Here is a 25,630-nt window from a genome sequence, read left to right as displayed (position 1 = left end):
TCTGTTCTGATATCTGTTCTGAATTCTGTTTTGATTTCTGATATCTTCGTTTAAAGACGGAAAAATGTTTTAATTGGGGGTATTGTTGAAGGAAGAATTTCCGCAGGTACCTCGGCTTTGTGCTCAGGGCCTTATATGTTGTGTTGGGTTGGGTGTATGGTTCTGGGGAACCTACACATTATGTTGTGATGGGATGGGGGTATATATATATATGTTTTAAAAAGATCTGAAAAGTTACATGGTTTTTGGGAACACACTAGAAAACCTATTCTGATCTCCTGAACTTAGTCATCCGAAATATTTCTCTGAACTGAAAGCTCATTGTCCGTTACCATATGAAATATCAGTAGGATCTCTGTTCAGCATAAAAATCTGTAAATGTTCGGAAATAATAAGGATATGTATGTTTATCTATATATGCACGTTCTTCAGCATGATCTGGTAGTTCTGTATTACTGAGCTTTTCGAAGCTCACTCTATTACTCAACATTTCAGGTTAAAAGAATTGTACCAGTGCATCTATCGACTTCAGTAAGGGAGTTCGTCCGGCGTTGTTGCAGAGTATGGTACACGTGATTAGGGGGCATGTAATTGTATTTTGATTTACATACGAGTCTGAAAATCTGTTTTATTTCTGCACACTGACAAATGATTTTATAAGTTTACATGTTATGATAAAAAGTTTTAAATTTTCCGCTATTTTTACAGTGGGTCGCTCCGGTGGCCCTAATGTGACTTCCCGGATAGGATCGGGTTACCCGCATCGATCTGGGGGGTTACAATATATATTTTAAAATTAAATTTGTTAATAATTAAGATTCAAGATCCAATTATTTTTTTAATCATACTAAACTACACCCAACTTTTAGTCCAAAATGAAAAAAAATATATAAACTACACCCAAATTATTTAACTAAAATACTTGTAAAAGATTCGATTAATTTAAAATCTAACAAATTAACCGATTGAACACTTTTAATTTCGAATTCTTTAGGGAGATTTTCATTCTTTCTAATCGTTAAGACATTCAATAAATTCATAATGATTATTTTTATAAAAAATAATAAATAAGAAAAAATAATTTATATAAAATCATATAAACATAAAGAATTGATATCAAAAACTAATTTTACAAAAAAAATATATTTATTAATCTTATGAAAATTATTTTTCGAAGGTATGAAATGGACACAAGAGTGAGATAAAATAAAAATAAAAAAACCTAGAGAGAGAGTTTTTGTGTGTAAGAAAAAGAGGCAGCCATATCCAAAAGGGCTGTTGTCGGCTTCGACCGAACATTGACACCAACAAAACTCATTGCCACCGTTCGCTTCACTTCTTTCTCCTTTCTGTTCTTTACTTGGTATATTTTTGGATCTGCTTTGTTTTTCTTCTTTACAAGCCTAATTTCTATTTCTTTGGGTCCTTCAGATTGAACAGGGAGCAAGCACTCGAAGGTAACTTCTTTTCCCCCCTTTTAAATTGGTACTTTGATTGCTCGCAAATGGAAGAAAATAAAGGAAGAAATGCTATTCTTTTGTTGCACTTGTTGACTGATAATTCTGCTTACTGGTCACCAATTAGTTTGATTCACTGCTCTTCTTTTTGTTTTTTATTGGAGAAAACAGACCTTTTTATCAGATCTCAATTCATTTTAATTTATGTTCTCCGTAAATATGTTTTCTTTCAATTCTGTCTGTATGACATATACAATATGTATGTTGGAAGATTGTGATTTCTGTAATTGCACAATCGTTGGATGTTAATCTCATTTTCATGAAGTAATTGTAATGGTAAATTCAATATAATTAATAGCTGTGCTATTTGTTGCAATGGGGAAATTTATATTTACTTGAATACTTATATAAATCCACTGCTGTAGGGTTCCCATTGATTGATTGATTTCTGCTGATCTCTTTTGGGGTGCTTCTATGGCTTTTGCGGCACCCAATATTCCATCTGCTGAACAACAACCAGGTTTGTGAGTTTTTATATGGTATACATCTTTTCCCATGTTTTAATATGCAAGCTGAACTCTTGTTTCAAAAATGTACTGGTTTGTTTCTTGGTATCACAAAATATTATGGTGACTTATTATTTATTATCATTGTCTTCTCTGTCTTCCGTTTTATGTGATCGCAGATGACCCTTTGTATCGTGAACTATGGCATGCCTGTGCTGGACCTCTTGTCACGCTTCCTCGTGTGGGGGAGCGTGTTTATTACTTCCCACAAGGTCACATGGAACAAGTATGTCTACTGTACAATAAACTTGAATCTGATAACTTTTTTATATGGACTATATTTGGTAATTTAAGAAGATGGTCTGATTTGGATTGTGTTTCTTAAAATGTTGGTTGAGTTGGTTTGTGAACCTTTTCCACAGTGTTCTTATTTTGAATGATAATGATTCTATATTAGTTAATAGTTAATACGGTGCCTGCAAGCACAATCCAATCAAGAAGATAGTCCGATTTGGATTGTGCTTCTTAAAATGTTGGTTGAATTGGTTTATGAACCTTTACCATAGTGTTCTTATTTTGAACAATAATGATTCTATATAAGTTAATACGGTTATCATATGGTGCTTGCAAGCACTTGGTTCTTGCCTTCTTGGTTATTTTATGAAGAAGAAATCATCTGGTATTAATATTGGGTCATGCTTTAAAAGAAAAATTCGGTATGATTCTCTCATTTTGGTGAATCACTGATAATAACTTGGGCAAACAAAAATTTTAATGTCATATGCTGTGTCTTGAAACCTTATTAACTTGTGTTGTCAGATATATTTGAGGATTGGTCTCAATTCATATGATACAATGAATTACAAAATATTTATAGAAATATATAATTTCCTTCGTGTCTAGAGTCTGTAAGAATATATTTATGTTATGTATGTATTTACAAGAATATTTGTATACATTTGCGTGTCAGAATGTTTGCTGTCAAGGTGGTGTGTGTTAAATACTTCGAAGATTATTTAGAATACATTTGTTATTTAGTTTTTCTAATAAAACTCTGGTGATCTATTGAAGACTTTTTTCCTTTATGATTAGTAGTGTTAGGTGTAGGTTTTATAACTTGACACAATGTTCCTTCTATTAATCCCAAGTATCTTTTTTATTCTTTATGTTCAGCTTGAGGCATCAATGCATCAGGGGTCAGAACACCAAATGCCTTCATTCGATCTGCCATCTAAAATACTTTGCAAAGTGGCTTCTGTTCAACGTAAGGTACGTAATTAATACTTCTTGGTTTTACGTTCTTCTGAGTTTTACTGATTCAATTCCTTGCACTGACTTTTACCTTGAGCTGCAGGCTGAACCTGATACAGATGAAGTTTATGCCCAAGTAACTCTTGTACCTGAAGTAGATGTTAGCTCTCTCCCTCTTTTTGTCTCTTTTCCTGTCTAATTCCTTCATGACTTGTAGTTTATGTTGAACAGGTTTAGTTTCTAGGATATCTTGTTGGAATTACTTTGAATGAGTTGTATATATATATATATATATATATATATATATATATATATATATATATATATATATATATATATATATATATATAATATTTTCACTGCCCTCACTTATGTGTTTTCTCCAATATTGTCCAGCAAAGTGAGGTTATGAGCCCAGATGACCCGCTTCCAGAACCTGAAAGATGCATAGTCCATTCATTTTGCAAAACTCTCACAGCTTCTGACACAAGCACCCATGGTGGATTCTCAGTTTTGCGCCGGCATGCAGATGATTGTCTTCCCCCACTGGTCAGCTTAAACACATTGATTGCATTTCCTTTGTTTTAAGATACTCCATAAGTTAGAATTTTTCTGAAATTTCTCTGTGGTTCTTTTCCCAGGACATGACACAGCAGCCGCCATTGCAGGAACTGATTGCAACTGATCTGCATGGAAATGAGTGGCATTTTCGGCATATCTTTCGAGGTTATATATCGTTACCTTTTTGGCTGATATTTTTATAGGTTTCCCTAGTGAATATGGAAATTTTCAAGCACCTAAGCCGCAAGCTCGGTCAATGTTTTGTGCTTGTGCTATCTGGTTACTTGGGACCCTTTTTTACAGTCTAATGTACTGTTACTTTTTTAATTTTGCTGAACGTTTATGAATGTAGAATTAAGGACAAATAAGGCATCTTATGACCTTGAATCAAGAAGCTTGAAAATTATGTAGGCCATGGTTAGAATTAGAGAAGAACCTTCTGACATTTGTTGGTTGCTATTGAAGTTTTATGAGGTTGGTCACTTATCACCTTCAAATGACCAAATTAATATTGGATTTTTTTAATGAATTGGTATCTCTCAGGTCTTGTGAAATTGTTACTTGTAGAAACTAGAAGAATTGATTTCCTAAATTAAAAGCTCAAGAAGATAAATGAAAAATTGTTTTGGGTTGATTACTTCATGTTAACTATGGACACGTGAAAATTGAATGATCATGCTTTCTGTGATCTAGTTTTTTTCCTTAATCTGTTAGCATCATTCGGAGCCACATCTTGTGTTTTTCTTTATCCAGTTTTGCAATCTGTAGTTTGAAGGTGTTCCGTTTAAAATTGAAAAAAAAAATAGTGTGGTATTGTGATTGTATTATAGTTTTATCTTTTGAGACATATGTTACTTCTCTATCTATTGTAGTGTGCTTCTAGTGATTTGAACTTAATAGCGTTTCTTGAATCTCATTTTCACCATTAAAATGTTAAATACTAATTGCAGGGCAACCTAGGCGCCACTTACTCACTACTGGGTGGAGTGTCTTTGTTAGTTCCAAAAAGTTGGTAGCTGGTGATGCTTTTATATTCATGAGGCAAGATCTTTCTTCACAAATCAGTTATCCGTTCTCTTGTTACTTTTGTTCATTTCACCACCCTATTACCTATGTATTCATATTTTCTTCTCTCCAGGGGCGCTAATGGGGAGCTGCGTGTTGGAGTGAGGAGGCTTATGAGACAACAGTCAAATATGCCATCTTCTGTTATATCTAGTCACAGCATGCATCTCGGAGTGCTTGCCACTGCATCTCATGCGCTTTCTACCCGGAGTATGTTTTCTGTCTTCTACAAGCCCAGGTCTGTATTTTTTCTCTCATCCTGCAGAGCCAACCAATTGTAACCCTATGTCATAATTTGTCATTTTTTCAATATTCTTGGCCATTTTTTTGTTATTATTAATCTTTTATGATATTTATTATAGTCAGATCATTTCATTTACTATTTAATTAAAAATAAGAAACTGTATGTTGCAGATTTTGAGTTTATTAATGTTAGTACTTTTTATTTGTTATAATTCTTGTTTGACCTCAATTTTGATTCTTTGTGGATTGAACTTGTAAGCATCTTGATCTCTTCTATTGTTTTTATTTATTCTTCGTTCAGCATGTATTAAATATACTTCTTACGGGTTAGCTGCATTAGATTTGGATATATTTACTCGGATGTGATACTTTAAGAAGGTGATAGGGTTTAGGGTATTATATGCATGCACTTTCTCTATGGATGTACATTCTGTCTTTTCCTTTCTCTTCGTATTTTGTGGCTTTTTTAGTGGGGTCCGATAAACTGAAGATCCTTTTTAAGCTTCCATGTGTATGGACTTCTTGAATTTTTTTGTTGCCCTGATATATTTGAGTTATTGTGTTTTGTATGTATTTGTTGAAAGACGATATTTGTTCTAACAACCATTCTATTTACTAGAACAAGTTTGTCCGAGTTCATAGTGAGTGTAAACAAGTATCTTGAAGCTCGAAGCCATAAGTTATCAGTTGGTATGAGGTTCAAAATGAGATTTGAGGGTGAAGAGGTACCTGAAAGAAGGTATTGATTTGACTGAATTGTTTTTCTAGGGGTAGGAAATTGGTAGTACTTGCTAACGGGCAAAGATTTTACACGTGCAGATTCAGTGGCACAATTGTTGGTGTTGGGGATAACAAATCATCTGCATGGGCTGATTCCGAGTGGAGATCTCTCAAGGTTAACCCACTTCTGTAATTTCTTTTTTGTTCTCCATTGCATCAAGAAACACTTGGGATATTCGACTTCTGAACGCATTTTACAATGTTGACAATTTTCAGGTTCAATGGGATGAATCTTCATCAATCGTACGTCCTGATAGGGTGTCCCCATGGGAATTGGAGCCTCTTGTTGCAACTAGTAACTCTTCTAACTCGCAACCTGCACAAAGGAACAAGCGAACTCGACCACCCGTTCTACCTTCACCATCTTCAGATCTTTCCTCACTGGGTACAATTGTTTACTTGTCAATACCCTTATTTAGCTCTTGCTTGAGATTTTATTTACCAATTTATGCAGCAGGTATATGGAAATCTCCAGGTGAATCTCCTTTCTCATACTGCGATGCACAGCGTGGACACCCATCACCTAAATTAACCTCTTCCGCCAAGCCTAACTCTGTTGGCTTTAGTGGGAATAGCTCCCTGGCTGCAGTTTCTAGCAGCTCAATGTATTGGCCTAACCGAGTTGAGAATGTTACGGAATCTATTGCACCAGTTGTGAACAAAGAATCCAGTGAACGAAAGCAGGGAACCGGGAATGGCTGTAGGCTTTTTGGTATTCAGTTACTTGACAACGTGAACACGGAAGAAATTTCAACTGTTGCTACAGTTTCTGGGACTTTGGGAGATGACCAGACAGTTCATTCTCTAGTTGCTAACTCTGACCAGCAGTCTGATCCGACAAATCCTAATCGGTCTGATCTTCATTCTATAAGTTGTGAACCTGAGAAGTGCCTGAGATCTCCTCAGGAGTCACAAAGCAAGCAAATTCGAAGCTGCACAAAGGTCATTCAATCTCTCTTTTTTTTTTTTAAGGCTCGAGAAGGAAACATATATTTCAGTACATTTATTTTTCTATTTTACATTGTACAAGATCATTCGTGTGCATGCCGCCACTTAGTAGCATTTTGTTAAACAAGCATATCATTTTTCAGGTTCATATGCAAGGTATGGCTGTCGGAAGGGCTGTCGATTTGACAAGATTTGACTGTTATGAGGATTTGCTAAGGAAGCTGGAGGATATGTTTGACATTAAAGGTCAGCTCTGTGGATCTGCGAAGAATTGGCAGGTTGTCTACACGGATGACGAAGATGACATGATGATGGTTGGGGATGATCCGTGGAAGTAAGTTCGATCTTCCTATCTCTCAATGTTGCTATATTCTTGTTTGCAGGACATTCTTAATTAACTTGATGCATAACTGGATCCTTATCCGAAAAGAGAAATGTATACATGTTTAGAAGTAATCCAACTTATTTTCTTTCATCTTTAACAATACAAATTCTTGGATAGTTACAAAACATCTATCTGCGATTTTAATGATACAGTGCGAATCTGAGTTCTGATACCGATTCCCCTTGATCCTTTGTTACTCCAATCGCAGTGAGTTTTGCAGCATGGTGAGGAAAATTTTTATTTACACATCAGAGGAAGTCCGAAAGCTATCACCCAAGGCAAAACTTCCAGTGAACGATGATGGAAATGCAGGCAACGCCAGTGTTGATACTGTTGTCAACCCCGAAGACCGTTCATCGATTGTTGGTCACGGATGCTAAGGTAAACATGGCCCTTTTTTGCACTGCAGGAACATAGTGGTTCCATAGAAGAGTTTGAGAAGGAAGATGGTGCTCAAGATCTTGTTATATATGCATTACCTTGATGATATATCACTACTGATTATTGATTTGGATTTTAAATAGCCTAGAAACGTCATTTTTTTTGCTTTATTCTTTTCTTGTGTTGATTTATTTTTCTTACATAATATATATCCTTTGTATATAGATATACACACAGCTTTGCTCCTTTGTTTGGAATTTAGTTTCTAAATTTGATAACTATTTCTATTCTTGAGGATGTGTATGTGGAAAAAAAAAACATTTAGGGAATAAGTTAATTAAATTTATTAAATTTAGAGATTAAATGTAATCCCCTAGACTCGATCTATGCGTTACGATCAGATCTAGTGTATTATAGTAAAATTTTTAAAACGTTATTCGATAATTTAAATCTATATTATAAATAGCATCTTTAAAAACATAGTTAATAACGATAAAATCTAAACGACTAAATATAAAACCATAAGTGATTGAGTAAAATAAAATATGTCATAATCAGTATCTCAGAAAATCTAACATCAATAGCAAAAGTAGTATTAGTCGTAAAACAAGTATTTTAAAAAAAAGGCTTATGTCACCGAAAATGAAGGCAGTTCGACAGATAAAAACATTACAACAAAATATATTGTATGAAATGTGTCGGTCTTCCAAGTGTCAGGTCCGGAGTGCCTATCCAAAAGTATCTGAAAGGAAAAAAAGTTTGAAGAGTGAGCGAGGGAGCTCAGTGTATTTCAATAGTGCAAAGAAAACGTCGTAGAAAAGTATTTAGAAAAATAATTCAGTAAGGTTTCATAAGGTAACAGTGAGGTTTATATTTTAAAATTCATAACTACCCTCCTACGTACATCGTAATGCAATCCTCAAACTACATCCATAAAGACTTACTCTATACCTATTGGGTATAAGAGTCAACCTAAGGGAGCATCTTGAGGCCTGAGAGCCTACCCAAGAAAGTTCTTGGGGCCTCAGAGCATACCCAAGGGTAACCTTAGGTCCGTAACGAATTACTAATTTGATCAAAGCTAAACTTTTATACTCTAGTATCCTACCCAAACAGTATCACAATAAAACAATTCATATAGAAATCAATAAATTCCATGATCCATAATCGTGCACAATCATATTTCTCAATGAAAATAGGTAACTAGAGAGCATATATCAAACAACCATCGTTCATAAATGGTAATTCAATAAATCAGTAAATCAGAATATCGAGCAGTTAAAATATTCGTAAACTAACAAGATAACAAATCATATTTTTCAAAACAGATAAAAATTCATATATTACATAGGAAACACACTTGGCAAAAAGGGATCAGTCAGCAAGTTTACCGAGCACCTGTCTTGCCACGCTCTGCAGCAGTTCTCGAACCTAATTCATAATGCAACAAATTTATTATCGAAATAATATTTTAATTCAAATATTCCTAGGGTTTACGGATCATACGAGTAATCACTGGCTTACGAAGTCGAATTGATCGAGAGGAGCTGAGTCGAGCTATCAATCGGTTGGGAGAGTCTCGAGTACCTTCAAATAATAACAAACAAATTAATCCTTGTCCATGCATTGGGTCAAGGGTTCGAAACCCCTTAGTTACAATTTCCAATTTTTTTATTTTCTCTAACCCAAAAATAGGAAAGTTCAGGACTAACTAAACATTCGAAATTGACCCATAAATTTTCAAAAATATTCAATATAGTCCCTTAAATCAATTAATTAATTTTATAATTTTTAATTTAAAAATGGGGGTGTGACATTAAAATTACTTTTTTTTATATACAAATATAGAGCATGGTAAATATTGATTTAGAAAGTTCACATTTAGAAGCTCATGATCATGTATTTGAATACGAAGTAATTCTTTTAATTATTTTTTAATTTTTTTTAGAGAAAATAACTTCAGTGACAAAAAATGCCTTATAATATACGAATTTAACCAACTTTTTTTGGATTTGCCAAAATGACCAATAAATTCGCAACGCGAACTCCAATTTCGCAACCCAGTTTCCAATTTCGCAACGCGAATATGTCGCATTACGCTTTTCCAAATTCGCGTTGCGATTTTACAATTTTCGCAACTTGAATCTATAAATCGCAACGCGAATTTGTAAATCGCAACACATAAGTTAAATTCGCAACGCGATAGTCAAATTCGCAACACAAAGTCAAATTCGCAACGCGATAGTCAAATTCGCAACACAAAAGTCAAATTCGCAACGCGAATTTGTAAATCGCAACACAGAAGTCAAATTCGTAACACGATAGTCAAATTCGCAACGCGAAAGTCAAATGTTTTTACGCGAAACACAATATTAATTTCGCAACACAAATGTAAACAATATTATCGCAAATCATCTCTAACCTAAAACCCTAAATCACAACTCAGTCTCATCTCCATCTCTAACCTAAAACCCTAAATCGCAACTCAGTCTCATCTCCATCTCTCACTCTCTACGACAAAATCCGTCCCCATCTCCGACGAAATCCGTCTATCTCCATCTCTCAGAGCAACCCTCACAACCATTCACGGTCAGAAATGGAAAATCAACCACCGAGGGTTAGTTTTTTAATCTCTTATTTTTATTTTGAAAATTTTGTATTATTATTAGATTTTTCTTATATTGATGATAAATTTACTGGTAATTTCAATATATATAGATTAACCATTTCACTGAGATTGCTTAGTAAATTCATTCGGTTGCTGCCAATACTGCTAAACTGCTTAGTATTTGTCTTTGTTTTATCTTTTTGTTGAAGAAACCCTAAATCGCAACAACAAAATCGCAACGCGATTTTAGTTTCGCGTTGCTATTTTCATTTTCGCGTTGCGATTTTCTTTTTCGCGTTGCAAATTTAAGTTTCAGAAACTTCTTTTATTCTTTAAATTGAAACTTGAATGAATTGCATTACTTCAACCAAAAAACAAAGACAAATACTAACTTCACAGTGCTGCTAATTTAAGTTTCAAGAATAAATTACTACTCTTTATGTTGTCCTTGAACCTGCACTAAACTTATATGTTGTCCTTTTAAATGTTTATATAAGTGCTTACTTCTGGAATATTATCTGATGCATTTTGTGAACTGACTTGGTTGAATACCGTGCTAGTTTGAAACATATTTGGCTTTGTTTTCACTGTTTAATATCATGTCTGTTTATAGTGTATAATAAGGAGTTTTTGGTATATCTAACTGTATGTTTATTATTTTTGTAAAAAAAAAATTTCGGCTGCATTGACCTTAAGGAATAAATTAAGCCTAGCCACTAAAATTGCGTCGACGCTTACACCTCTACAAAGAAAATTATTTGAGGATACTTGCTTCGGGCCATAGCTGAAAGTGCAACATACGGGTGGAGATGCTATGTTGACACATTTGTTTCTTCAGACCATGACTAACGATCTACCCGAGGGGATACAACGTGGTGATGAGGAGTTTTGGTTTCATTTTCCTCCGGCACATACTTGTTTTGGGCGGGAGGAGTTTTCTTAATCACTGGTCTAAGCTTCGGACACGATGATGTAGGTCGGTATACTAGTCATATCGCCCGCTCTTCATGGTTATCTCTAGTTTTCCTGAGCTGGCAAAGTCGAAGCCGAGTTTACACGTCGACGACTTGAAGAGATTATTTGATAAAGATTGTTTTATTCGGATGGATGACCTTGATGTTGTCAGAGTATGCCATTTATTACTTTTGCATGTCGACTTTTTAGGCAAAGAGGGTAGACAACCTATCTTTGAGGACCTAATATTATTGGTAGAGGACCTAAATGCATGGAACCTGTTTCCGTAGGGTTCATATCTATGGAAAGCTACCTGGAAGAAGTTGTCGTCTGCCTTTAAGGACCGAAAAAGTTTACGGGGCGATGGTTCTAAATACACTTTGACAGGCTTTACTTGGGCCTTTAAGGTAAGAATTTCTATAATGTTTCCAAAATTATAATTAATTATTTAACAATTACTAATGTTTATGTATATATTGTTTGTAGATTTGGATATTTGAGGCTTTCCCCAGCATGCAGACATATGCGATAAAAAGATCAAATGATATTCCTAGGGCTATTACCTGGAAGAGGATTCGCATGTTGGATTGGGAAGAGTTACTCCCATATACGACGATGAATGATGTAAGTTAACACACAAATAATACCATATATAAACAAGTTATTACTATTACAAGTTTAACTTTGTTTGAGCTTTTATATTGTTAGGAGGCCAACTATCCATTACAGAGGGTGACACCCACAGAGGCTGAGCTTGCCACTGATTGGTGGCGCGCTAGTAAGCGGTTTTTTGATGGGACGGTTGATGAGCACCCCTACTTCGAGAGCCATCACCTGATCGGGCCGATTCTACAGCTCGAACCCCGGAGCCATCACCTGATTGAGCCTCTTCTCTACCTCCACCATCACCTATTCCATCACATCATCGAGCCTCTCTCCACCATCACCTCATGATAGATGACCGAAAAAGAGGCCACGACATTTATCTCCCTGTTCTCCACCTCCACGAGATGAGTTAGGGGAATTACGTGATGAGGTCGGTGCTTTGCGTCATGAGGTAGGTACTTTACGTGAAGATAATGGTGCATGGCGTGATGAGGTTCGATCTTTACGTGGTGAGGTGGATTTTTTATGCGATGATAATGGTGCGCTACGCGGTGAGGTATCTATTTTACATGATGAGATTGCCGCTCTACGCGAGATTGTTTCATTGTTACAGAATGAGGTTCATACTCTACGCAATGAGGTAAATTTGTTTAATACTATACTAAAATGTAAATAACATTTTTCGGCATTATTTATTTATTTACTGATTTATGTATTAATTTATTTTCAGCGGCCCGATAAGGTAGATGCTTTACGTCGGGTTTTTCTTGCACGACGAGGTTCACGTATCAGACGTCGTGCACGTGCCATTACATCTCCGTTCACCCCACTAGTGCCAAGACTCCGTAAGAATAAGCCCGATGCACCTATCATCATTCAAGAGGCACTTCCTATCGTTCAAGAGGCCCCTCTCATCATCGCAGAAGCCCCTCCCACCGTTCAAGAGGCCCCTGTCATCGTTCAAGAGGTCCTGCCTGCCGTTCAAGAGCCTGATTCACATGGCGTCATAAGTCGACATATTGATAAATCCCCTCCCGTGCCCGATATGATGGATGCGAGTTGGCTTTTGTATGTGCTACCGACCAGTACCATTCCTCAGTAGGAGAGGGAAACACTACCAGAAATAATTACAGATAATACCCTTTGGGCTAAGACCGCAATTGATTTTTATCTACATGAGCGGAGCAAGGGGTGTTATTCTGACCTATGCCAAATCGACGATGCTATTCATTTGTTTCTTGAACGGTCTTGGTGGGGTATTTTATTAGGGGTTGAAGATAATGGCTATCTCGAAGGGGTGGTAAGTCTTATATTCTTCTTATATTGTATTTTGATCAATTTTTTTTTAAATTATTAATAAATTCACTAATATATTTTTTATAAAACAACATATTGATGCATGAGTGTCACGTCTTCTAATAATAAGGAAATTAAGGAAAAGAAATACTCGATTGACTATTATGCCGACGTCTTTTCACGCAGCTCACTTGAAGGATCAGAGAGATACTTCATATACGTTGGGTAATGGAAAAGCTAAACTTTATCCTGCGTGGTTGGAGGTCGATAAGGTTAGTATTTATTTTTTGAATATTTTAAAGGTTTTCATAAATTTTATTTGATGTGCACAATTATTTATGATTGCATGTGTTTATCCCTGTTTTGGAACGTCGTCATTGGCTTCTCGTCGAGCTTCAGCTCCCATCCCTGAAGACAATGGTATATGACAGCGTGTTGAATTACATACCATTGTCTGATTTGAGAGATATTATTACAAAGGGATGGAGCGATCATTTGGCTAAATACTTGGATGCGATTGATTATTTGACAAATTCTGGAAACAAGAAGCCAAAGAAGTTCAAAATTACAATGATCAGAGATAAGAATGCGCCACAACAAACGTAGGGAGCAGAGGGGATTGTGGTCCTCTCGTATGCTTGTGCTTGGAACGTTTGACGACAAGAAGTAAACAGTATCTACCTCCCACGGATAGAGATAGAGGTGCAGTAGGCTTGTGGTTTCGGCATTATATGGCCATCGATATAACGAGACGCTGCCTACCTGCATCCGCGTGCTGAAAGTGTGCATAAACAATTGGTAAGTTTGAGCAAGTGTTAACATATATACTCTTTAATTGGTTTGAAAATATTTGGTTAAGTACCTAGAATTCAGTAATTTGTGTTTGTTGGTTTTAGATGTGTAGAAAGTTTGTTGAGCAAATGTTTGTTTCGCAGGTTAATCCTGAAGTGAGCTGCGTGAAATTGATGTATTTGTACATAAACAACAGTCTAGGGTACACTTTTTTGCTTTGTTTAATTGAATTTTACATTGAAAGTTGATTTGTTTAATTGATGAGGAAATAAGATTTATTTTTTGATTAATTGATTTGTAAAAGTTGATTTGTTTAATTTGATGTGTAAATAAGAATTATTTTTTGCTTGTTTAATTGATTTGTAAAAGTTTGAGCAATTCTTGTTTAATATTTTGCCTGTTGAAGGTACAAATTCGCAACGCGAAAGTTAAATTCATAACGCGAAAGTCAAATTCGCAACGCGAAAGCCAAATTCGCAACGCGATTTTCGGTTTGCGAATTTGACTTTCGCGTTGATCGCAACATACAACATCAAGTTATATACAACATCAAACACATTCCAAGCTATAAATACAAGCTAAGGACACTTGAAGAAGCAAGAGAACAACTATCCAAACAATCAAACACAAGAGAAAATCCCAACATGATAACAACTGAACTGATCATAGCAATGTTCAAACTCAAGTTGTAGATTTTGATTTCCTTTTGCTTGGCACCATATGAGATTTGATTTTGATTTCCTTTTGCTTGGCACCATATGAACTTTGGATTTTGATGAGCATCGGAAGCATTTCAGACTTATGATTTGGGTGGTACTCGGAAGCATTTCAGACTTATTATTTTTGTTATTATTACAAGTTGTAGCCCTCAATTATTGAGATTTTTAGTTGCCATTTGTTGCATTTCTCGTATACCACCCAGATCATACCCCCGAAACATTTCTGACGCTTTAAAGTTGACCAAAAATTACGATGGTCGGGATTTCCCTCGCGTTTAAAGTTGAAAAAAAACAATGAAAATTAGGAATAATCAATGATAACATGCATATTGGCTTGGGCTAATATTTATAGTGGAGCCGAAATTTATATTAAAATTCAAACTCAAGTTGAAATTTAAATTCAAACTCCAATTACATATGAAATGAATTTGAAATGCAGTGTTAAATTGAACATGGAAATTGCATAATTGATTCATACTGTTCAAGTAACATGCTTTATGAACCATCAAGCTAAAAGACAATATTGATTGAGTTCAAAGATGAGTTGTGAGTTGATGGGGTTGTCACACTTGTCACATGGTTGGAATAAAGTACTCACATGAAGATTGTTTTGTTATACACAACCCATCTCATCTGAATGAAAATATACTTACAATATAATCAAACCAAAACATACATACACAACAAATTTATACATAACAATGTTCAAATAATGTGCCCACAAAAACGAAATTAATCCGATGAAAAATGGTTATTTTTAACGAAGTCCGGAACATTATTTTCTAAATAATGTACCCATAAAAATGTTCAAATAATGTACAACATGAAAGTTAAATTCGCAATGCGAAATAAGCGTTGCGATAGTCAAATTTGCAACGAAAAAGTCAAATTCGCAACGCGAAAGCTAAAATCGCAACGCGATTTTCGATTTGCGAATTTGACTTTTGCGTTGATCGCAACATACAACATCAAGTTATATACAACATAAACTCATTCCAAGCTATAAATACAAGCTAAGGACACTTGAAGAAGCAAGAGAACAACTATCTAAGCAATCAAACACAAGAGAAAATCCCAACATGATAACAACTGAACAGATCATAGCAATGTTCAAACTCAAGTTACTAATGAATGTCTAACTTAAAATGTATGCATTGATACATAAAATACGCATAATACAATGTTTGCATTTAAAAAATACAATGTTTGCATTTAAAAATCACCTAAGTTAATAAGTCCCAAAAGGTGAAGCCGGTTGTGATTGGGATTTTGATTTTGATTGCGATTTTGATTTCCTTTTGCTTGGCACCACATGAGCTTTGGATTTTGATGATGATCCATTTTTTGGTAGAGGAAAATATGATTGTGATGGAACTGGTGATCCACAGGTCAACCTTGTATGACCAATTTCCTTGCACCGACTACATGTCGATATCCTCTTCTCTTCACCCTTAGAAGGTATACGATCATGATTTTTTGGTCGGCCAGGTAGCCTGCTGTCCATGACTAGTGGCAAAATTGTTTGTAAGTCATCTGGTATGTCCCACTCAGAAGAATGTGGACATGGGTAGACAATCTCGGTATAAGTTTGTCGAAATACTTCTGTAGTGTAGCAATCCATAACGTATGCGCTTGAATCATCTTGGTTTAGATGAAGAGAAACTTTTATAACATGACCACACGGATAACCATATATTTTCCATTTCTTACAACTACAAGTCTTTGGATTTAGATCGACAAGACCATTTAAGTTATTATCCAATACTTCAAACAAAGTGTTTGAACATGGTTCAACTCTCCATGACGTTGACTTCACAACATGTTTTGTTATCTTTTTTTCAGTCTATGGTGTAACACGACGTTCCAATGTTCCTGTAAATTTAAATAAATAATACTTAGTAAAATATATGATAAGTTACGAATTTAAAGAAATAATACCTGCATGGTTTCTTTTCTTGTAGTACCACTGTTGAATAGAGACTCGAAAAAACTCCATTAACATAGTAATGGGTAATTTCCGGGAATGACGGCTTAGAGCGTTGATTGATTCTGCACTATTAGACGTCATGAAACCATATCTTGCTCCAAGTTGATGTACTCTTGACCATCTTTCAAACCCAACATCTTCTAGTGTTTGAGCACATTGAGGTAAAACACGTCTTAAACAATTTATATGCTTATTAAAATCCACTTCCTGATAAGCTTTTACAGCATTCCAGTATGTCCATTTGTGATTTTTTATACCAGTAGACCTTGATTTTAGATTTCTGTACAAATGAACACCACAAAGTCCATAAAAAGCATATGGGAAACACCTTCTAACAACGTTTTCAATTGAGTTTGCCCTATCAGATATGATTGTCAGATTACTAATAAGACCTATGCAATCCCTAAGATGCCCCATAAACCATGTCCATGAATCAGAGGTTTCAGATTTGCCAACCCCGTAAGCTATTGGCAGTATCCCATTGTTAGCATCCATGGCTACAGCTAATAAGTTTACTCCAAGGTATCGACATTTTAAATGTTCTCTGTCAACTATAATAACTGGGCGCATGCAAGTAATAAACGAACGAATCTACAAAATCATTACACAAGAAATATAATCATTTAAATGTGAAATGCATGCAACTAACAAAAATGAGTCAACAAAATTATAATTATTTACTAACCGCAACACCAATGGCGATAAACAACAACTCAAAGCGTCCATCTCTATCTGTTTTGATATGAGTTACCGACCCATGATTTTTCAGCTTTAAATTGTGACAATAAGCCGACAGTTGGGCAAATGATGCTTCTGGCGACCATCTCAACAATTCCAAGGCATAACATTTGGCTCTCCAAGCTTGAGAATATGAGATACTAATCTTGAGCCGAGCATTCATGTCAGTCATAATTTCATGTCTCTGATATACCCTTCCATTCAAAACATTAACTCAGCCAGAAAACCACCCAACACCTTTTTGTTTGTCTGTCTATGGTGAGGAAAAACTTAGGTTCTTGAACATGTATGTTTATCAATAAAATTCCTAACTTGAAACATTTCGCAATCTTTTATCCTCTTTGCAATCATACGCCACGTACAGTTTTTGTCAATCATACACCTTGTTTTGAAACGATCTTTGCTTGATTTGTTAACTTTTAGTTGATAGTCATCTTCCACACATTTCGTATACAAAGCTATCTTCAAGTCTTCCTTTGTATCAAAACAATCATCTTTCTTGATACGAATAACTTTTGTGTAACAATCAACTGCTATCTTTACCAACTCTTCTTCTGGTATCTGAAGTAATTCTGGCATATTCCAGTTATACTCCCGTGGCATTTTCTTCTTTTTCCTTTCTTCGGGGACTTCTTATTCTTCTTTTTCTTCTTCATGGTTATATGAATTACACAATGGATGTTCAACATGTTCATTCACAGTCGTAACTTCCTCCTCATTATCATCAACAACATCTTCCTCGGTAGCGGTTGTTTCATCATCAAAATTCGGGTATTGACCAATATCAAAATCATTACATGAAGGGTTTGTTTCTTCTTCCATCACATCATCAAAATCCGAGTATTCCCCAAGATCAAAGTCCGGGTATGACCAAAATCAAATTTTGAATACTGACTAGTACTCACAATTTTTTCTGTTGGCTCATAATCGTCTAACTGGTCAATACGAAAACTGGAATTTGGTGCTGAAAGTTGATTGAGATTTGGATTAGGAAAAGGTTGTGGGTTTGAGATTGTGTTTGATATTGTGTTTGGTATTGGAAATATGGTGAAACAAAATTTGTTTGGTGATGAAATTGTGGTGGAACCATTAAATTTTGGGTTGAAGAACTTAGTTGATTACTACCCGCTAGTGACCCAACTTCACTACTTCTAGGTTCAACAACATACAATGTAACATCATCTTCATGCGAAATACTAATGTAAGCAATGAATCGTTCAACATCTTTATTGTCGGTTAACAAATAAACTTTACATTTTCTCTGACAAGATAGCCTAAATCCACTTAGAGGCTCTAAATTCAATTTCTTTGCAACACGTAACATTAGAGTTTCATAAGTTAACTTTTTTAATGACAGTTTTAGTTGAAGATTCATGGGTAAATGTACATATTGTAAAACACCATAAACATTCTCCCATGACCCTCCAAAACACAAATCTATCCAAACATGATCAACATTAGATGATTTCATTCTACAAATTGTAAATTAATTTGCAAAACAATGAGCTATAAACTAGATATATCACTAACTTAGAGAAAAACATACCTTTATTAAGTTGATTGTTGATAATTTGGGAGAGAAATCATTGAAAAATTATATAGAAATAAAATTATGTAAAAAAAAATTAGAGATGGGGAAGGATGTCGTTGGATATAGGAACGGATGTCGCCGGAGAGAGTGATAGATGGAGATGGAATGAGTTGTGATTTAGGGATTTAGGTTATGAGTTGTTGCTGCTGCGTTGTTATATACCCAAAACATTTGTGTTGCGAAACTAAAACCTGTTACGAATTTGAAATTCCGCGTTGCGAATTTGACTTATGTGTTGCGATTTACAAATTCGCGTTGCGAAATTGGAAACTAGGTTGCAAACATAGAGTTCGCGTTGCAAATTTGAGATCGCGTTGCGAATTTGTTGGTCATTTTGGCAAATCCAAAAAAAGTTGATTAAATTCGTATATTATAAGACATTTTTGGTCATTGAGATTATTTTATATATATATATATATGTGCAAAGTAATGTCTTATATTTATCACGCTTAAAATAAGGTTACACTTCAAAAATAATATTATTTTAATAATTTTCCAATTGAAATAGTGTTATGAGATAATATAATTTTAATATACATTATTGAATATAACAATAATTTAATTTTAATATAAACGTACTTTTTAGTTTTATTTTTAACACATCATTTTAATTTACCACTATAAGAACCTTCTTTAAGTTCTAAGTTTTCAAATTAAATTAATCCTTAAAAAAAATGAATGATTTTGTTTCTCTCAATTTTAAAGCGATTGATTTAATTTTTTATATTAATTTTATTCATGATCTTTGGAGGATTAAGGATAATATTTGGTTTACTTTTCACCTCAAGTATCGAGAGAGATTTCAGAAGAACATCTCTGAAAGATAAATCTCAAATACATAATATCTTTCAATAATAAGTCATGTTCTTTTGACATGATCTCTAACATACTCACTTACACTACTACTAGAACTAAATCAATTGTCGACTGATCATTTAGACAGTCATAATAACATATGATTGGTACTTACATTATAGGTCACTATAAAAATTCTCTATCATTATCAACATAAAGGAGAAAATACTCTAGATTGTAACTTTCTTCTTCATTCATCCTTCCTCTTATCTCTTAATGGAGACAAAAGATATTGTTGAATAATCGGGTAAAGAAAACGGAAAGAACACAATAATTTTAACGAGGTTCAGCAATGTGCTTACGTCCTCGGTGTCTTAGGCGACGCTAGTTTTTCATTCAATGTCTCATAGGTGTAGGTTACATATCCTTTTATAATAAATAAACCCTGTTACATATTTACAAAAATAATCTTGTACCATATCGCGGGGCCGCACCCCAACCCACATAATCATAACCCCACTACGAGAATTTTTTTATAAGGATAGATGATGTTCGCTTACTCTACTCCATCCTATGTCCTCTTTACAGGTCTATTTATGAGTCATACCTAACAGATGATACCGGTAATCGTTGTTCAACCACTGATTGCATATCTCATCTAAACCGATGAATAGTTTATAATCATTATGACCCATTTATTCCCGCAGTCATCTTGTGCGTTCGTATAAGGAACTAAATCGTTTAATATGCAGACTTGAACGATCTAGTGGTTCTTAACACAACCATTCATTTTTTTTGACTGGTTTACCTCTTGCAGGTTTGAATGTTTTGGGCCATTGTTAATACTTGGCCAGTGTCCAAAACTACGTTAAAAAGCCTTCATGTGCATGTGCTTAGCTTTCTCTCTCTAAACTAAATTAAGGTCATGTACGTGTATGTGTATATGATTAGATTTTCTCATGTGCCCATAATCAGTTCCCTAATAAGAAACCAAAACAGAGCTTGCGTTGTAAACGGCAAACACGGTAAAGCTTTCACCTTTCCTTCTCCTCCATTGAAACTATGAAACACAAACACACATTTGCAATCCATTTATTCCTAAACTTTGGGTTTCACATTCATTTTCCTCTAATCACATTTTTTTTGTTTTGTTTTGTAATCTGTTTGTTTTATGATGGATAGCAATTATTCACCTGTACCCAACGGCTCACATGTAGAATTACAAACACTGAATGAAGCCGATGATTTTGCATCCCAACAGAGATGGTTGTTTCCCGATGATGGAAACTGGGAAAACGAGCTCATGATCCCTCGTGACACCGACGACGATGATTTCGATGCTGATATCGATGATTACACCCTTCTTTTAAGTAAACCCCATAAAGAATCCGGCATTCCTGGTGCTGTTTTCAACTTAACTACCACCATCATCGGTGCTGGAATGATGGCTTTGCCTGCCACCATGAAGGTTCTCGGCATCGTTTTGGGGCTTGCTTTAATGATTGTCATCGGGATTTTGTCCGAAATCAGTGCCGAAATGTTGGTTAAGTATGCTGTGCTATGTAAGGCCAAGTCTTATGGGGAAGTTGTGGAGGTTGCAATGGGAAGAACGGCTCGAGTTTTGTCTGAGATTTGTATAATCATCAACAATGCAGGTGTGTTGGTCGTGTATTTGATCATCATCGGCGATGTTATGTCGGGTTCAGTTCATCACCATCATCACGGAGTTTTGGATCAGTGGTTAGGCTATGGTTTTTGGGACCATAGGAAGATATTGGTCTTGGTCATCATGGTGTTTTTCCTTGCACCACTCTGTTCCTTAAACAGAATCGATTCATTGAGCACCACTTCAGCTGCATCGGTCGCTTTAGCTGTTGTTTTCGTCATAATTTGCCTCGGTGCCGCCTTCACAAGGGTGATCGAAGGCAAGAGCAAGTCCCCGAACATGAGCCTCGATTTCGAGTCTCGAAAAACAATCATGGACCTACTAGTGGTGATCCCGGTCATATCGAACGCTTACGTTTGTCACTTCAACGTCCAACCGGTATACAACGAGCTCGAAGGCCGATCGCCACAAAAGATGAACAAAGTGGTAAGGATCACAACTACCATTTGCATCATGGTCTACGCCTCGACCGCCACATCGGGGTACCTCCTCTTCGGCCAGCAAACCGAATCCGATATCCTAACGAACTTCGACAAGAACCTCGGGATTCGATACAGCACGGCGTTGAACTACATCGTTCGAGTCGGCTACGTCCTCCATCTAGTCCTCGTCTTCCCCGTCATCCATTTCTCATTACGTGAAACCGTGGATAACTTGGTGTTTAACGGATCAGCTCCCCTGGTGGAGAGTAAAAGGAGGTCATCGGCATTGACAGCCGTGTTGCTGGTGCTTATATATTTAGGGTCCACCGTGATACCAAACATATGGACGGCTTTCAAGTATACGGGTGCAACGACGGCGGTTTCGTTAGGGTTTACGTTCCCAGCTCTGATAGCGTTGAGGTTAGGGGAAGAAGACAAGGGTTTGAGTTTGAGGTTGAGCATGGGACAAAAATGTCTGTCGTGGTCGATGCTGATATTGGCTGTAATAGTTAGCGTTGCAGGGACGGTTGGAAATATCATTTATTGCATCGAAAATGAATCTGATGATTGATTCCATCGTCTGAATTTTGTCGTAGTTGATTCTTCAGTGTGTCTGCCCTTATGCTACAGAATCCCACGTTGCTGTTTTACTTATTCCTATGTTTTTTTCCTTTTCTTTTGTAGTTATTTCTTAAAATGTACAGTAGAAAATTCTATAGCCTTTTTGTCTTATTTCATATTAATAATATGTTGTATGTAATCTGTATTTTTTTATATTGGGTTTTTAGAGTAAATTATACTAATAGCTGTTGATTTTTTACAAGTATAGAGTGACTATAAGGTAGTATTTGTGCAAAAAAATTTTTAACTGTTGACAACGCATACACATCCTACATTGCCGCTTGAACACAATACCTCCAGGGTAAACTATAAAATTGAAACCCAAACTAAATATTAAGTATGATTTTGAAAATAAATAAAGTTTGAATACCAAAACAGAATATAACTAATAGATTAAGTATTATATTTGTAGTTTACCCAATAATTTATTTGTGCTACTAACTTTTATTCTTTTAAGAAAAAGAGTAGTACTTTTTAGGCTTAATATCTAATTAGCGTATGTACTTTATTCCAATTTTTAGTTTCATCATTGTAGTATTTTTTTAATTTATGCACTATTATCATTGCTTTCTCTATTTTTCTAAAAAATACTTTAAAAATAAAAAAAATAAACGACTCCGATTTTTAAATTTATATTTTGTAATTATAATTATATTTAACTTATATTTTAAAAAATAAAAAGTGTAACATCCCAAATACCGGGTTAGTGACCAAATTGTAAAATTTTAGAATTTAGTGACTAAATTAGATAAATTGAAAAGTTTAAGGATTTAAGTAGAATATATATGTTATTTGTGCAATGCATGATTATATATGTTATGGTTAAGTAAATATATGAGGATTGTGATTACATGTTGGAATTATAGGATTGCATGTGTAACATCCTCAACACCGGGTTAGTGATTAAAGTGTAAGATTTTAAAATTCGATGATCATATTAAATAAATTAAAAAGTGAAGGAATTAATTGAAAGATTTTGGTGAATGATGAATTAATAAGTGAAGAAGAAGTAAAAGGGCAAATGAGTCTTTGAACAAGGAAATTATTAAATAAGAATTAATGGGTATTATAATACCCATGTGGAGCATGTTTGGAAACAAAGTTTCCAGACAATTCTCATCTTCTTCTCCCAAACGTGAAGCACCCAAGCTAAAGGTAAGCTTGATTTCTTTTGGTTAATCTTTCAAATTCAAACATGGTTTGGATTCATGAAGCTTTAGGAAACATGATGGAAGGAAAAAGGGACTTAGAAGCTCAAAGAGTTTTGAATGATAGAATATTAAAGAGAATGAGTTTCAAAGTGAAATTTTGAATAAGAGGGTTTAAATGAATTTGGAAGTTGGATTTGACTTGTCATCAATCTAGTTAAGACATAAGAAGTGCTAGAATTGAATTTATAACATGTTGAAATTTGAGTATAATTCTTGAATTTCATAAAGAGGAGGATATTGAGGTTAAAGATGGGATAAATGAATATTAGTGAGGCTAAGCATGTGTATGTATGTTAGGATTATTAAAGGGGAGGAAATATGAAGTATTGAGCTGAAAAGAAGTAATTTTCACTCTGAAAATGTGAACTCTGGGCCAGTGGTATCGGTACCCATTCAACAGGTATCGATACCTACTTTAAATAAGCAATGAAATTACCTTTCCTTTAGTTTAAGAAATGAAAGTTAGGACATGCTATTAGTATACTGATCAATATCAATGTATTATTATGTAGATATAGAACGTAATCATGTTCCGGAACAATCGAAGGATCAGAATCGAGTCAAAGTAATCAAGACTAAGGTGAGTGCACATACTAGATTTTCTTGCATAATTCGTTTATGCTTTAATATGATATTATATGAAATAATGCAATTGTTAAAGAATCAATTCAGGTATGTGAAATAATGGGAATGATCATATGTGTACATGCGAAGTGAAATATGTGTTTATATGAAAAGTGATGAAAAAGATATGAAATGAGAAATGTATTCATATTTAGCCCTGTTATTTAATATGAGAGATGTATGTATAATTGGCATGCCAAGAGTCGAGGGATATACAGTGGTCCTTCGGGACATATACAGTGGTCTTTCGGGATAAATATTCAGTGCCCCTAGTGGGAATTTATACAAGCTGTGGTGACAGCATATGTGCACAACCTCAGTGTACTCGCATATCTTATGTTCTTAATAATGTACATGGGCAATCCAAAGATAAGTGAAATTTTCTTAAGAAGATAAATTTCATACGTGCATGATATGATCATATACATTGTAGTGTAATGGATTCATGCAGGTTATAATGTCACGATCGAATGGTAAGAGTGCATGTTTCATGAATTCATTGTTACATATTTTATTATGTCTCACTAAGTCTATGACTTAGCGTGTAAGTGATTTACATGTAGGTACTAAGAAACAAGAAGAGCAGAAATAGAAGTGGGAAAGACAACACCACTACTAGAAGATCATATCAGAAATAAACAACAAAGTATGTATTTTGTTGTATAAAGTGTGTTGGCATGTAATAAGTTGTTAGTTATGAACGCTCTGATCAACTTTTCTAATGCTTTAAACGTATATATGTAAATGGTAATTTTGTATAGCGATGAAAGGTTAAATTTTAAGAGTTTATGTATGTTTTACGGAAGTACTATAGCAGTATTGTAGCAGTACTGTAGTAGGAATATAGCAAGTATCGGTACCCTGTAGCAAGGTATCAATACCCCTATTTGATTATGGAAAATTTTTAGCATTCGATACTGTTCACGGTACTGTTTATACCGTATAGTACTGTTCATAAATACGTTTTTGCCTCAAAATTTTATAACAAACATTATTTAATAGTATATTATCGTATTTTCTTAAAATAAGTTCAAATATTCTGTTATTTGGTAAGAATATTATTTTAAAAAGTCAATGTGACATCTCGGACTCGTATTCGGGTCGAGTACGGGTTGAGGGTGTTACAACATGTTTCATGAATTTACTATTGCATCTTTATATTATGCCTCACTAAGTCTATGACTTAGCGTGTGAGTGTTTCACACGTAGGTACCAAGAAATAGGAAGATCAGAGTTAGGGTCTATCAAGGCATCATTATTTTAAAGATGATCAGACCATAAGTGATTCAAACATTATGTCATTTTGTTATAGTAATTATGTTGGCATGTAATCAAAGTTTAAATCACATATCCTCTAATCGATTTTGTAATTATTTTGATTGTACTTATGTAAATTATTTCACTATTATTTTAATGAAAGTTT

The 25,630-nt window shown here is 34.8% G+C and overlaps 2 protein-coding genes across 4 annotated transcripts; both read left to right on the top strand.

The window, feature by feature from the left end:
• Positions 1–1,285: 1,285 nt before the first annotated feature.
• LOC120159602 (auxin response factor 1-like) lies at positions 1,286–7,807 on the top strand. 3 transcript variants are annotated; one of them, XM_039170179.1, is made up of 15 exons: positions 1,286–1,457; positions 1,883–1,977; positions 2,143–2,249; positions 3,137–3,232; positions 3,318–3,374; positions 3,611–3,763; positions 3,856–3,940; positions 4,726–4,816; positions 4,914–5,078; positions 5,703–5,822; positions 5,903–5,978; positions 6,080–6,248; positions 6,339–6,805; positions 6,955–7,145; positions 7,405–7,807. In XM_039170179.1, exons 2-15 carry the CDS (start codon positions 1,932–1,934, stop codon positions 7,574–7,576), a joined length of 1,995 nt encoding a protein of 664 aa, XP_039026110.1. In that variant the 5' UTR covers positions 1,286–1,457; positions 1,883–1,931; the 3' UTR covers positions 7,577–7,807. The 3 variants fall into 3 exon arrangements, with proteins under 3 accessions (XP_039026110.1, XP_039026108.1, XP_039026109.1); XM_039170177.1 differs by having other exon boundaries at positions 6,318–6,805; XM_039170178.1 differs by having other exon boundaries at positions 1,287–1,457; positions 6,321–6,805; positions 7,405–7,576.
• Positions 7,808–20,820: 13,013 nt separating this feature from the next.
• Positions 20,821–22,322, top strand: LOC120159532 (amino acid transporter AVT6E-like). Its single transcript, XM_039170110.1, has one exon. The coding sequence runs from the start codon at positions 20,835–20,837 to the stop codon at positions 22,320–22,322; it is 1,488 nt and encodes a 495-aa protein (XP_039026041.1). The 5' UTR covers positions 20,821–20,834.
• Positions 22,323–25,630: the final 3,308 nt, after the last annotated feature.

Source organism: Hibiscus syriacus, unplaced genomic scaffold, assembly GCF_006381635.1.
Source record: "Hibiscus syriacus cultivar Baekdansim isolate YM2019G1 unplaced genomic scaffold, ASM638163v2 tig00111366_pilon, whole genome shotgun sequence".
Taxonomy (NCBI): Eukaryota; Viridiplantae; Streptophyta; class Magnoliopsida; order Malvales; family Malvaceae; genus Hibiscus; species Hibiscus syriacus.
This window is presented reverse-complemented; position numbering and strand designations above follow the sequence as displayed.

What these genes read in the sequence shown, in the direction of transcription:
- LOC120159602 (XM_039170177.1), top strand. Translation starts at nt 1,932, where the DNA reads ATGGCTTTTGCGGCACCCAATATTCCATCTGCTGAACAACAACCAG. An exon ending in ATCTGCTGAACAACAACCAG is followed by an intron (nt 1,978 to 2,142) that starts GTTTGTGAGTTT and finishes ATGTGATCGCAG; the next exon opens with ATGACCCTTTGTATCGTGAA. An exon ending in TGGCTTCTGTTCAACGTAAG is followed by an intron (nt 3,233 to 3,317) that starts GTACGTAATTAA and finishes CTTGAGCTGCAG; the next exon opens with GCTGAACCTGATACAGATGA.
- LOC120159532 (XM_039170110.1), top strand. Translation starts at nt 20,835, where the DNA reads ATGATGGATAGCAATTATTCACCTGTACCCAACGGCTCACATGTAGAA.